Source organism: Pseudorca crassidens, chromosome 3 (genome assembly GCF_039906515.1).
Source record: "Pseudorca crassidens isolate mPseCra1 chromosome 3, mPseCra1.hap1, whole genome shotgun sequence".
In the NCBI taxonomy this organism is placed as follows: Eukaryota; Metazoa; Chordata; class Mammalia; order Artiodactyla; family Delphinidae; genus Pseudorca; species Pseudorca crassidens.
This window is the reverse complement of record NC_090298.1, coordinates 57,354,040-57,368,693: the sequence shown is the minus strand read 5'-3', so window position 1 is coordinate 57,368,693 and position 14,654 is coordinate 57,354,040. Positions and strand designations below refer to the sequence as shown.

At 35.9% G+C, this 14,654-nt stretch overlaps 1 protein-coding gene across 1 annotated transcript in view; it reads right to left on the bottom strand.

Annotated features, from left to right (window-relative positions):
- Nucleotides 1-14,654, bottom strand: part of FCHO2 (FCH and mu domain containing endocytic adaptor 2) — a 116,128-nt gene that overhangs the window by 84,302 nt on the left and 17,172 nt on the right. Inside the window, exon 3 of the mRNA XM_067730972.1 lies at nucleotides 2,649-2,723. Coding sequence (XP_067587073.1) covers nucleotides 2,649-2,723 — 75 coding nt within the window. The remainder of the gene's footprint in view (nucleotides 1-2,648; nucleotides 2,724-14,654) is intronic.

The window sequence follows — 14,654 nt, the reverse complement described above, 5'->3', positions numbered from 1 at the left end:
TTGGTTATTTAGATTTGTATCAGAAGCTCTTCTAATCACTGTCTACTGTTTAAAACTAACTTATTATCAAATCTAAATTTTAGACTCTTCAGTGCTCCATTTAAAATGCTTCATCAAAAATAAAAGCTCCTGCAAATTCCCTGGCAGTCCAGTGGTTAGGACTCCGTGCTTCCAATGCAGGGTCACAGGTTCGATCCCTGGTCGGGGAACTAAGATCCCGCATGCCTGCAGTGCGGCCAAAAAAACCAAATAAATAAAATTAAGAAGATAAAAGCTCCTCTGAATTTAAACATGCAAAAGTCAAATTTGTACATGATTTTTTAAAGTGCCTTCATCATTAAAATTTATTGAAGAATGACTTTAAAACTGTTATCTGAAACTTTGTTTCAGATTTTACCCGTGTACTTCAACAAACACTGAGAGTCCCCTTTCCACTACACTTGGTATAGAATGTATGACATACTTTCCTACCACTTCTTCTCAACATTGAGAATTTAATATTTTCAACAGGTTCAACTACTTCCAAGAGTTACTACATTATAATATTTTGAATAATACTTAGGATGCCAAAGGTTAGTTTAAACTAATCTGGTCAGTAGGGAATGATATAAGAATAATTTTATCCTCTGCTTTCCTCAGGTACTTCCTCAGAGATTTTCAACAGCACGTGCTTTGCTCTATGATAAAACAAAAACAAATAGCAACAATGATCACTAACGCAAGACAGTAGAGACAGAAATTACTTACCCTAATATGTACTCTGTGCCAGTTACTGCATTTCCTACCCAGTAGGAAAGCTAACTGACAACAATCATTTTAAGCAATAACAAAAAGTTCAAAGAGAATAATTAAAATACTTAAATAGGACTGTTCTGATTAGATCTTACCTCACACTTTTAAATCTAATCAGCACTAAATGTGGCAAGTAGTTAGATGGAAAATTTTGAGAGAAAAAAGGACACCTGAAAAGTATCCACTCACTACAGCACCAAAATACATGTACATCACTTCAGGTAAACCTGATACATGATAGTCTAGACTTTACAAAACAGGTAAGATGAGAGTGTCCCTTTACTTTACCCAAGGATTATTTACACTGAAAGGAGGTTCAACATAAGATTTCTTTAAATACAGGTTTCTTTAAGGAATTCTAAGTATCATTCCATTTTTTAAAGTTTGACATACACAACTTTTTTCTGGTCAGGTAATACAAGTTAATGTACAATGAGCACTAAGAAAGGAAATTGACCAATCCAAAATATGTTTAAATGCAACTAAATACAGAAAGATAAAATTCAATTCTTGCCTAAATATGTATCAGTAAACAAAAACATTAATATTTAAAATCTTTATAATCTTAAGTAACAACACTAACACAAAAAATAAAATATCACCTATTATTCATGAAAGACACATATTCCAAAGACAGAAATGTTTTCAGTAACTTTATTAGAAAACACATGTTTTTTTCTACCTCCCACCTGGTAACTAAAAATAAGAATTTCCTATATTAAAACCATGGCCTCATACTGAGTGAAATAAGTCAGACACAGAAAGACAAATATCATATGATATTGCTTATATGTGGAATCTGAAAAAAAGGGGGGGGTACAAATGAACTTATTTACAAATCAGAAATGGAGTCACGGATGTAGAAAACAAACTTACGGTTCCCAAGGGATGGGGGGAGGGATAAATTGGGAGACTGGGACTGACATATACACTCTACTATATATAAAACAGATAACTAACAATAGCCTGCTGAATAGCACAGGGAACTCTACTCACTACTTTGTAATGGCCTACATGGGAAAAGAATCTTAAAAAAAACAAAAACAGAAGTAGAGTCACAGATGTAGAAAACAAACTTATGGTTACCAAGGGATGGGGTGAGAGGGGGAGAACTGGGAGATTGGGGTTGACGTATACATACTAGTATATCTAAAATAGATAACTAATAAGAACCTATTGTATAGCACAGGAAACTCTGCTCAATACGCTGTAATGGCCTACTTGGGAAAAGAATCTAAAAAAAGAGTGGATATTTGTATATGTATAACTGACTCACTTTGCTGTACACCTGAAACTAATACAACATTGTAAATCAACTCTACTCCAATAAAAAGTTTTTAAAAATAATAAATAAATATTTCTAAAGTATCAATCATACTAGACACCTAAAAGAATGAGTATATGAGAGAAAAATAAATTATTTATTAAAAACAACAAAACATGGTCAATTGGTTAAAGCTAGGTTCTGTTATTCCAGTTACTTTCTGGCCCTTCTACTGTGGTCAATAAAGAAGAAATTATGTTTTAGAAGAGGCACGTCTACATGGAGGAGTTAGAAACAGGAGGCTGCCAGAAAAGTGAGGAGAGATATGGAAAAAAGAAGGAAGAATGAAGTTGTATTGTGTAGTTTAACAAAGGGAAAAAAGTAAGTTTCATTTACTTTGTGTTAACTGATTCAGCAAATTCAATTATACTTTCTATCAAGTCGAGAATATATTCACATATAGACGCATTTTGAATAAACACATTACATACTATTATATTTATGAACCATTTTATCCTCAATGGGAACCTACTATTCTCATAAACTTTGCCTAAATCAACATTGAAAGAGTTCTTCAAAGAAATTAACTCACCCAAGTTGTGAATAATTGCTTGCAGATTTTGCTAGTTTTGTCATTGACCTGGAGTACGCCTCTTCTATTGTAGCTCTGTTAAATCAAATTTCCATATTATAATAGCTCTTGTTTAATGACCAAACACATAGCAAAATTATTAAAATACAGTCACAACTGTAGAAACAAAAAGATAACTCAAAGTATATATTAAAAATAAGTAGGTATGTGGTCATGAATTTCTAGCTTATCTTTAAATGGCCTTTGTGCACATCTACTTAAAGAACTAGTCTGGTATAGAACTAAAATAATGTATTGATATACCACCAAAAAAACTTTAGTGAAGTCACTCCTCTTCTTACCTTTAGTATCAATGGTTATCGGAACAGGAAGTACAAAAGTACTGTTTCTTGCATTCTCTCTATATACAAACTGATTCAGTATGAAAGTCATTTGTGTTTAATATTTCCTTGGTGTACTTAATATAGTTTTATTATTCTTTAACATTGTGAATTCATTATTATGCACATTTAATGGAACAAGAGATTGAGGACAGTCATTTGCACAAAACTAAGTATGAATTATTAGCAAGTCTGAGATCCTGAACTTCAGTACTTAATCTAGTCTGTGATTAGATCTAAAACACTAACAAGTATTTCACACTAGGATACTGTGCTTTATATAGCTGCTATTCAGCATACAGAATTTTAGGCTAAAAAAATTAAACCATTAAATATAGAATAGAAAAAAATTTTCCTATAGGCACGTAACTTACAAATGAAAACTATGACGTTGTCTTGGCCTTCATAACACTACAAAAATTAAGTTCTATCTTACCTCACCCATAATTACCCTGTCCCTTCTCAATCTGTGCTACCCTTAACAAAGAAACAGTCTACAACCACCACTGCCTTCCAGTTACTTTGATAGCTTCAACTAACATTCAGAGATCAACAAATCCAGATCTCCACCCTGCTCTTGAAGCAAATCATCTGTTTAATATCTAAATGCCTCAAGCCTAACTCTAGCTAGACATCTTAATCATCTCAAGGTCAGAATATCCAAACTAAGCTTATCTCCAGACTCTTCCCCAACCCCACAAAAGGTAGCTCTTTAACAAAAAGCAACTATTAACAGTAACTGCCTCTCACTGACGGCACTGTGATTTTTTTCTGCTCCTTTAAACTTCCGGGTGTCTTTTTAATATACTATATTACAAGGGTAGTACTTTGATACTTTTTAGAAAGTTAATACAGAAATAGTATCTCAATGAATAAGTTTAACAGCAAGGAAAAAATGGTTCATTTCCAGTACTAGTAAATTGATCCAAAAACCTTCCAATGAGAAAAAGCTGGAGAGGTGGTGGGTGTGCCTAAAAGGCATCAGAGAACTAAAGAGGCAGTTAAGAATCAGCAGGCCAAGACCCAAGAGAAGGCTATCCAGAGAAGAGAGACAGAGAGGTAGGGCAGCTTTTCCCCTGGGGCATCTACAAGCGGCAGCTGACCCTGAGAAGCGGAGCAAAGCCTCACAAGGTAAAGGAGACAAAACTAGCTTCAGACTTGCCAAAGGTGGGAAGCATGGAAAATCCCATACCCTTTAAACTGAGACTCAAAGAGTAAGGATATAAGGAGTTAAGGATGAACCGTAAGTAGGCAAGCTCTCAAAGGGACTGCAAACATTATCTTTTCAAACTGATATTGGATCCTGGATGGTTGTCTTATATACATTCATACAACCACCAGGTACATAAGGAAACAAGACAAGACGAACCACCAGCGGAAGCAAATTTAACAATGTTCCACACGCTAAGATTATAAAACTTAGACTTTATGAGTTTATGCATTATGATCAAGGAGCCAGTCGATTAAATCAAGAATTTCACTAGAGAGCTAAAAATCATTTTTCGAAAGTGGGGGAAAGCACAGCAAATTTGAAAAAAATATAAATTCTATATCTGAAAAATACAATAACCAAAATTAATATCTCAATGGATGCAGTTTAACTATAGATTCAATACACTGTAGTGAGACGTAAAGTAGAGAGAGGTGAGAAGATCTGGATTCTGGATTAAAGCTCAGTGAAACATAAACTAACATAACATGGTAAATCAACTACACTCCAATAAAAATTAATTAAAAAAAGGGAAAAAGCTCAGTGAAACAAAAGAATGGAAAACAGAAGAGAAATAAAAGACAAAGGACAGAGCAAAAAGGTCTAACATATGTGTAAAGAAAGTAAGAATGGGTCAGAAGAAATATATATTTGCAGAGATAATGACAGAGGATTTTCCAAAACTGACCACAGATATCAAACCACAGGTTCAAGTAGCCCAACAAACCCTAAGAGGATAAATAAAGAGGTATGTACATCTAGTCACATCATAGTAAAACTGCTGAAAGTCAAAGACAAAAGGAAAAGCTTAAAAGCAGCTAAACCTTTCCCACCATCAGACGTTACCTTCAAAGGAACAATAATTAGCCTGACAGCTAACGTCTCAACAGTAGATAATGCAATGGTCTTCAAAGAATTTTTTTTTTAATCTAGTAAAATGCAAAACTATAAAACTCCTTTAAAATAACATAGGAGAAAACTTAGATGACCTTGGGTATGGCAATGTCTTTTTAGATAGAACACTATAGACATGGCCTATGAAAGAACTCATTGATAAGCTGGACTTCATTAAAATTAAAAACTGCTCTGTGAAAGATGATGTCAAGAAAATAAGAGGACAAGCCACAGACTGGGAGAAATTATTTGCAAAAGACAAACGAGAAAAAGAAATGTTATCCCAAATACACACAGAACTCTTAAAACTCAACAATAAGAAAACAAACAACCTGATTAAAAAATGGGCCAGGGGGCTTCCCTGGTGGCGCAGTGGTTGAGAATCTGCCTGCTATTGCAGGGGACACAGGTTCGAGCCCTGGTCTGGGAGGATCCCACATGCCGCAGAGCAACTAGGCCCGTGAGCCACAACTACTGAGCCTGTGCGTCTGGAGCCTGTGCTCCGCAACAAGAGAGGCCGCGATAGTGAGAGGCCCGCGCACCGCGATGAAGAGTGGCCCCTGCTTGCCACAACTAGGGAAAGCCCTCGCACAGAAACGAAGACCCAACACTGCAAAAATAAATCAAATAAATTAATAAACTCCTACCCCCAACATCTTCTTTAAAAAAAAAAAAAAAAAATGGGCCAGGGCTTCCCTGGTGGCACAGTGGTTGAGAATTTGCCTGCCGATGCAGGGGACAAGGGTTCGCACCCCGGTCCGGGAAGATCCCACATGCCGCAGAGCGGCTGGGCCCGTGAGCCATGGCCACGGAGCCTGCGCATCCGGAGCCTGCGCTCCACAACGGGAGAGGCCACAACACTGAGAGGCCCGCGTACCGCAAAAAAACAAACAAACAAAAAATGGGCCCAAAACTTTGACACCTCACCAAAGACGATATACCGATGACAGATAAGCATATGAAAAGATGCTCCACATCATATGTCATCAGGGAAATGTAAATTAAAACAAGATACCACTACATACCTATTAGAATGGCCAAAGTGTGGAACACTGACAACACCAAATACCAGCAAGGATGTGGACCAACAGAAATTCTCATTCATTGCTGGTGAGAATGCAAAGTGATACAGCCACTTTGGAAGACTGTTTCACAGTTTCTTACAAAACTAAACTTATTCGTACCCTACAATCTAGGAATTGTGTTCTTTCCTATATACTCAGAGGAGTTGAAAACTTATGTTCACACAAAAACACGCACAAGCATGTTTATAGCAGCTTTATTCATAACTGCCAAAACTCAAAAGCAACCAAGATGTCCTTCAGTAGATGAATGGATAGATGATGGATAAATAATTCATATCCAGACAACAGAATATTATTCAGCACATTACTAAGTGAAAGAAACCAACCTGAAAATGCTATTACATACTGTATGATTCCAACTAAGGCTGACCTTTGAACAACATGGGTTTGAACTGTGCGGGTCCACTTATACACAGATTTTTTTTCAACAAATACATACTACAGTACTAAATGGTCCACAGTTGGTTGAATCCACGGATACAGAACAGCAGATATGAAGTGCCCACTGTAAAGTTATATACAGACATTCGACTGCATAGAGGGTTGGCACCCCTAACCCCTGTGCTATTTAAGGATCAACTACATATGACATTCTGGAAAAGGCAAAACTATGGAGACATAAAAACAGAGCACAGACAATTCTAGGGTTGTGAAAATACTCTGCAAAATATTATAATGATGGATATATGTCATCATACATTTGACCAACCCATAGAATGTATAACACCAAGAGTGAACCCCAAGGTAAACGATGGATTTTGGGTGATTAGGATGTATCAATGCAGGTTCATCCTTGGTTAAAAAAAAAAAAAAGGTACCATTCTGGTGAGTAATGTTGATAATGGGGGAGGCTATGCGTGTCTGGGGGCAGGGGACATATGGAAAATCTCTGTACCTTCCTCTCAATTTTGTTGTAAACCTAAAACTGCTCCAAAAAATGACTTTAAAAGAAACCTACCAACTAGAATTCCATACCCAGCAAAAATATAAATGAAAGTAAACCCCTAATAAAATAACAGATCTAGGTGATGAGCGTCAATGGCTACTAACATCACAAAAGAGATATAACCAGATACTATACGCCTCTGATGGAAGTACACACCACCACTGATGAAGTATTCTTGTCAAAATATTGAACTGAATTTGATCTAGTTACTACATTCAAATAAAAATTTATAAGAAATACAGGAGTAAAGGAAAATGTTAAATAAAACTATGAATATGCAATTAGCATGTTCCAGGATTTGGGACCCTCTATAGAACAAATAATTTGGTTTCTTAAACAAAAAAATAAAGTAAGGAAGGAGTGAGGAGAACTACAGATTAAGAGACTCAAAAATCACATCCATCAAACATAGTGTATAACTCTTGCTGGGATCTTGATTAGAGGAAATCAATTATGTGTATCGTTGTGTGTATATGGCAATTGAGAAAAAGTGAGCACTGACTGGATATCTGGTGATATTAGGAATTAATACTACATTTTTAGATAAGGTAACATACTGCAGCTATGTTTTTTAAACAGCCCTTATCTTTCACAGACACAAATGAAATGCTAATGGATGAAATGCAATGTTTCTGAATCTGAGATCCATTTTATAACTATTCAAAAGTAGTGGTATGGGACTTCCCTGGTGGCGCAGTGGTTAAGAATCCGCCTGCCAATGCAGGGGACACGGGTTCGAGCCCTGGTCCGGGAAGATCCCACATGCCACGGAGAAACTAAGCCCGTGTGCCACAACTACCGAGCCTGCGCTCCAGAGCCTGCAAGCCACAACTACTGAGCCTATGCACCACCAACTGCTGAAGCCTGCGCACCTAGAGCCCATGCTCCACAACAAGAGAAGCCACTGCAATGAGAAGCCCGCGCGCCGCAACGAAGAGTAGCCCCCGCTTGCCATAACTAGAGAAAGCCCGTGCGCGGCAATGAAGACCCAACGCAGCCAAAAATAAATAAAATAAATAAATTTTTAAAAAAATGATTAAAAGAAAAAGAGTAGTGGTATGGAATGGATGGAACAAGCCTGGCCATGATTTGACAATGTTGAAGCTCAGTGATTGCAACATGGAAGTTCATTATATTAAGTTCCTAACTTCTGAGTAAGTTTTATATATGTTTGAAAGTGTCCATAATAAAAAGTTTTTAAAATAAAGATAAATTAAAGATATGATCAGACTAACAAAAACTGAGAATTCATCACCAGAAAATCCACATTAAGGAATATTAAAAGAAGTTTTTTAAAGAGAAGAAAAATGATCCAGGACAAAATATCAGAGAAAAAGTAAATAATTTTAATAAATCTAAAAAATAACTATATAGGGACTTGCCTGGTGGCACAGTGGTTAAGAACCCGCCTGCCAGTGCAGGGGACATGGGTTTGATCCCTGCTTCGGGAAGATTCAACATGCCGCGGAGCAACTAAGCCCTTGCGCCACAACTACTGAACCTGCGCTCTAGAGCCCACAAGCCACAACTACTGAGCCTGCATGCCACTGAAGCCTGTGTACCTAGAGCACGTGCTCTGCAACAAGAGAAGCCACTGCAATGAGAAGCCTGCACACCGCAACAAAGAGTAGACCCCGCTCACCACAACTAGAGAGAGCCCACGCAGAGCAATGAACATCCAACGCAGACAAAAAAAATTAATTTTAAAAAAAGATCAACTAGGTTAGATACTAAAAATATTTTTTAATTACCATTAATTTTGTTAGATGGGTAATATTATTGTCTTCTAAGTCATTAGCTGTTAGAAATACATACATAGGGACTTCCCTAGTGGCGCAGTGGTTAAGAATCCACCTGCCAACGCAGAGGACACGGGTTTGATCCCTGGTCCGGGAGGATCCCACATGGCGTGGAGCAACGAAGCCCGTGCGCCACAACTACTGAGCCTGTGGTCTAGAGCCGAGCCACAACTACTGAACCCACGTGCTGCAACTACTGAAGCCCATGCACCTAGAGCCCGTGCTCCGCAACAAGAGAAGCCCACGCACTGCAATGAAGAGTAGCCCCCACTTGCCGCAACTAGAGAAAGCCCACGTGCAGCAACGAAGACCCAACACAGCCAAAAAAGAAAAAGAAAAAAAAAAAAACTCTGGCGTACAGACCTGTCCATAGGATCAAGCTGCACATTTAAAAAAAAAAAAAAAACACATACGTAAGTATCTATGGATGCAATAATTTGATGTCAGGGAACTGTTTCAAACAAGACTGTCAAAATACTAAAAACTGTTGAAACTATATTATAGTTCATTACTTAGTGGTTTGTAATACTTTCTCTATTTTTTTGGCTAAGTTTGAAATTTTTCAAATAAAAAGCTAAAGAAACACACAACAAAAATGGCATATATGTGTATATTTCCACAATAAAAAGTGTTTTAAAAATAGAAAACTTTTAATTTCCAGAGTAAAAAGTTAAACACACACACACACACACAAATGGCATATAAAGCATGTAAGTCAGTAGGTGATAGTGTTCTCAGGTTCCTGCATTTTCAGGAAGATGATAAAAGTACCAATTATTATTAGAAATTAATACATCAAGGAAATATGTTATAATCTCTAGGATAACTACTAAAAGAATGAGGCTATTACTTCTAAGGTGATAGAAGAAAAAAAATTAATAGAATAAAAGAAAACTTTTTAAGGCCAAAAGGCAAGAAAGAGGAGGACAAAATATAAAACAAGTAGGATAAATAGAAAAAAAAATACTAAAGGGGTTAGCAAACTGCAGCACCGTCAGCAAATCTAGCCAATTGTTTGTCTTCATAAATAAAGATTAGAATACATCCATGCTCATTTATTTACGTGTTGGTTACAGCTGCTTTTGTACTAAAAGAACAGAGCTGAATAGTTGCAACAGAGACCAGACCACACACAAAGGCTTTACACAAAAAGTTTGACAACCTCTGACACAACGAATTTGAACCCAAATATATCTGCAAATATACTGTATGTAAAGGACTAAATGCTCCAGTTAAACAATATAGATTTTGAAAATGGCTTTAAAAACAAGAGAGAAACATATCTACACCACAAAAACACAGCTAAGGAAAAAAATGCAAACACTAACCAAAAGCAAACAGATGACACTTTAATAACAACAAAGAAGACTTCAAGGCAAAAACACTGCTAGAGACATAAAAGGACACTGCATAATGAATGAAAAAAAGAAGTTCAAATCACCTGAAGATGTCATAGTTCTAAATTTCTATCCATCGACTAACATGGCCCCAAATATATAAAGCAAAAATTGGCAGTACTACATGGATGAACATTCACAATCAATATGAAAGATTTTCAAAACAGCTCTTTCAGGAACTGATAAAATGAGCAGGATTAAAAAACAAAAACCAGTGAGGATATATTAGAATTAAACAACAGAATTCACAAACTTACCATAATAAATACATATAGAACTCAATACCCAACAGATACAAAATATTTTCAGGTACATAGAGATATTTAGTAAACTGACTCTACCCTGGTCCATAAACCAAGTGTCAACAAAAATTTCCAAACATTGAAATCATACAGGTATGTTCTCTAATCACAATGTAATTAAGCTTGAAATCAACAGGAAGAATATACCTTTACAAATCAACACATATTTGGAAATTAAGAAATGCACTTCTAAATAACCCACAGAGGCAAGAAAGAAAACACAATGAAACTTTAAAAATTTAAACGAAGTATAATGAAAATCCTATTTCTCAAAACTAGTGGAGTAGAACAAAAGCTATGCTTGAGAGAAATTTATAGAGTTAAATGAATATGTCAGAAAAGAAAAAAAGTTGAAAATCATTAAGTTAAGCATCAATCCTCCCAAATTTAAAGAACAGAAAACTGAACGCAAAGTTGAAGGAAATACAGAAGTTAATGAAACAGAATATAAATATACAAAAAGAGACAAACTCCATAATTGGTTCTTTGTACACACTATTAAAAACAACAGGGCTTCCCTGGTGGCGCAGTGGTTGAGAGTCCACCTGCCGATGCAGGGGACACGGGTTCGTGCCCGGGTCCGGGAAGATCCCACATACCGCAGAGCGGCTAGGCCCGTGAGCCATGGCCACTGAGCCTGCGCGTCCGGAGCCTGTGCTCCGCAACGGGAGAGGCCACAACAGTGAGAGGCCCGCGTACCAAAAAAAACAAACAAACAAACATCAAATGAGACTGATCATGAAAAAAGGGAGAAGGCACAAATAACCAATATCAGGAATAAAGTGGGATGTCAGTACAGATCCTGTAGACATTTTTAAAACTTCATTGAAGAATATTAAGAATAACTTTTTGGCAATAAATTTGAAAATTTACATGAGATAGGAAAACTCCTTAAAATATAACTTATCAAACTCACAGAAGAGCTGCAATATCTGAATAGTCCTGTAACTATTTAAAAAATTAAATATTAAATATTAAAACCTTCCTACAAAGACAGTTTCAAGCCCAGATGGATTTACCAGCAAATTCTATAAAACACATAAGGAAGAAACTATAATCTCCCACAAATTTTTCCAGAGAATACAAAAATAGGGTATACTCCCCAACCCCTTTTAATGAAGCCAACAAACCTTGATTAGTAAAACGTAAGAAGGATATTTAGAGAAAGGAAATTTTCAGGCCAATCTCACTGATAAATACAGATGCAAACATAAGAAATAAAATAGTAGCAAACTGTTCTACTAATGTATAAAAACAATAATACATCTCCACCAAGTTTGGTTTATACCAGGAAAGGGAAGTTAGTTTAACATTCAAAATTCAACGTAATTCAGACTAACAAAAGAAAACAAAAGAAAGAAAACATCCATTCATGATTTTTTTAGAAAGGAAAACAAAAGCCTTACCAAAATAGTATGTAGAATTTCCATAATCTGATAAATAGCAGGGAAAAAAACTAGAATAAATATTTAAGAGTGAAATGTGAGACTGGGAACAAGATAAGGATGCCTATCATCACCATTTCTATTCAGCATTACACTGGAAGTATTTGCCAGGGCAATAAGAAAAAGAAATAAAAGGTATAAAAAGGTATTAAAAAGGGAGAGATTAAACTGTCATTTTCACAAGATGATTGCACACACAGAAAATCCAAAAGAATGTACAGATAAATAAAATTAACAGAATAAACAAGAATCACCAGGCTGCTAGACGACATATAAAACTCAAACTCATTTACATAAATTTGCAACACATAATTTACAAACTGCTTTTATCTAGAATATATAAAGAATTCCTTCAATTTATTTTTTAAAAGGAAGAAAAAAAACAGAAAAATAGGCAGAAGATGAAGAGATACTTCATAAAAGAAAAGATGCAAATGGCCATCTTTTCATAAAAGAAAAGATGCAAAAAGGAAAGATGCAAAGAAAAGACGCAAATGGCCATAAAAGAAAAGATGCAATATGAAAGGATGTTCAATCTCATTATTCATCAGGGAAACACAAATTAAAACCACAATGAGAGAGTACTACTTATCAAAATGGCTCAAATTAAAGGACAGACAAAACCAAGTGTTGATGAGGACATGCAGCAACTGGAACCCTCCAACAAGGCTGCTGTTGGTGTAAACTGGTACAACCACCTTGGAAAATTCTTTGGCATTAACTACTAGAGTTGAACATACACATGCTCTAAGACCTGGCAATTCTACTCCAGGGTAAATCACTAATCTAAATATGTGTATACTGAGACACGTGTGCAAGAATATTCAAAGCAGTATTACTTGTAACAGTAAAAAAACTGGTAACATCCCAAATGTCTGTCAACAATAGTAGATAAATACATTTAGTAAATTTACATAATTTAATATTAAACAGCATTGTAAATAAATTATACCAAATTCAACACGAATCTCACAAAAGTGCTGAGTAACAGGAGTCAGAAAAAATATCTACTCTATGATTAAATTGATACACTCATTACAAAGTTCAAAAAATAGATACAACTAACTTCCTTCAACAGATAAATTACAATATATCCATAAATGGAATATTACTCAATAACAAAAAAGAATGAATTACTGATACATGCAACAACATGGACCAATTTCAAAATAATTATACTGAGTGAAAGCACTGGACAACCAAGTATATCCTATATGACTCTATTTACATAAAATTCTAGAAAATGCAAACTAACCAAAGTGTCGAAAGCAGATGAGTAGTTGCTTATGGATGGGGGGGGACAGAAGGAAGGTATTACAAAGGAGAGATGAATATGTTCACTATCTTGATTGTGGTGATGGTCATGAGTGCATGCATATGTCAAAATGTATGAAATTGTACACTTTAAATATGTGCAGCATATTGTGTGTCAATTATACCTCAATAAAGCTGTTGGGAGGGAAGAAAGAAAGGAGCAAAGGAAAAAGGGAGGAGAAATGAAGGGAGCATGGAAGTGGGGAGGAGAGGATGAGGATATGAGAGAAAGAAAGTCTGAATGACTAAGTTAAGAAGTTATTTAACCTTTCTGGGTCCCAATTTTCTTATCTATAAAATAGGACTTAGAGTTTTGACAGTTAAATGAGATAATGTATGCAAAGTCCTTAGTGCATAGCATATGCTTATGTCTATCTTTTCTTCCTTTCTTTATCATTCGCTCCTTCAAGAAATATGAGTATCCAATTGTGCCAGGCTCTGTGCTAGGCACTGGATACAACAGAATTTTGTATACTGTTCCCCTATAAGGAACAGAAACAGTAACAAATAACAAAAATGAGTATTACAACATTTTATAAATACTACAAAGAGATATATGATGTTGAGAGAGATTACAATAAGTGATTTTGACCTAGTCAGAGAGATTAGGAAAGGCATCCGTGGAGAAGTGAGCACACTGCTGACCTCGGAAGGTCAGCATGTACAAACAAGGACTAAGCATGTACAAAATCTGGACTGAAAAAAAGCCTGCCAATAAAATAGCCAATGTCTCTGGAGAGGAAAAAGGAGTCTGAATAAAGAGGAGTCTAGTGTGAGCTAAAGCTTGAAAGGCAATTTGGGATCAGACCACACAGTTCTGTCTTAAGAGCAATAGGAAGCTTCTGAAATGGTTTAAACAAGGAGTAACAAACTGATCTGTAGTTTGAAGAAAACAAAAAACACTCCAATTACAGTACAGAGAATAAGTTGCAGGAAAACAAGAATGAATGTAGATAGGCCAGTTAGGTGCTACTGCTGCAGTCCAGGCAATAATAATGATAGCTTGGATTAGGACAGTGATGTTAGAAATTCATTCTATCAAAAAATCTTTACTGAGGGCCTACTAAGGGCTGAGCTCTATCCTAAGTGCAGGAGAATGAACAATAAGCAAAAAAGACAAAAAAAGAAAATCCCTGACCTTGTGGGGTTTACAGTCTAGTGGGGAGAAACAGACAGACAAATAAATAAGTAAAATATCACTTGTATCTGGTGGTTGTTAAGTGCTATGAAGAAA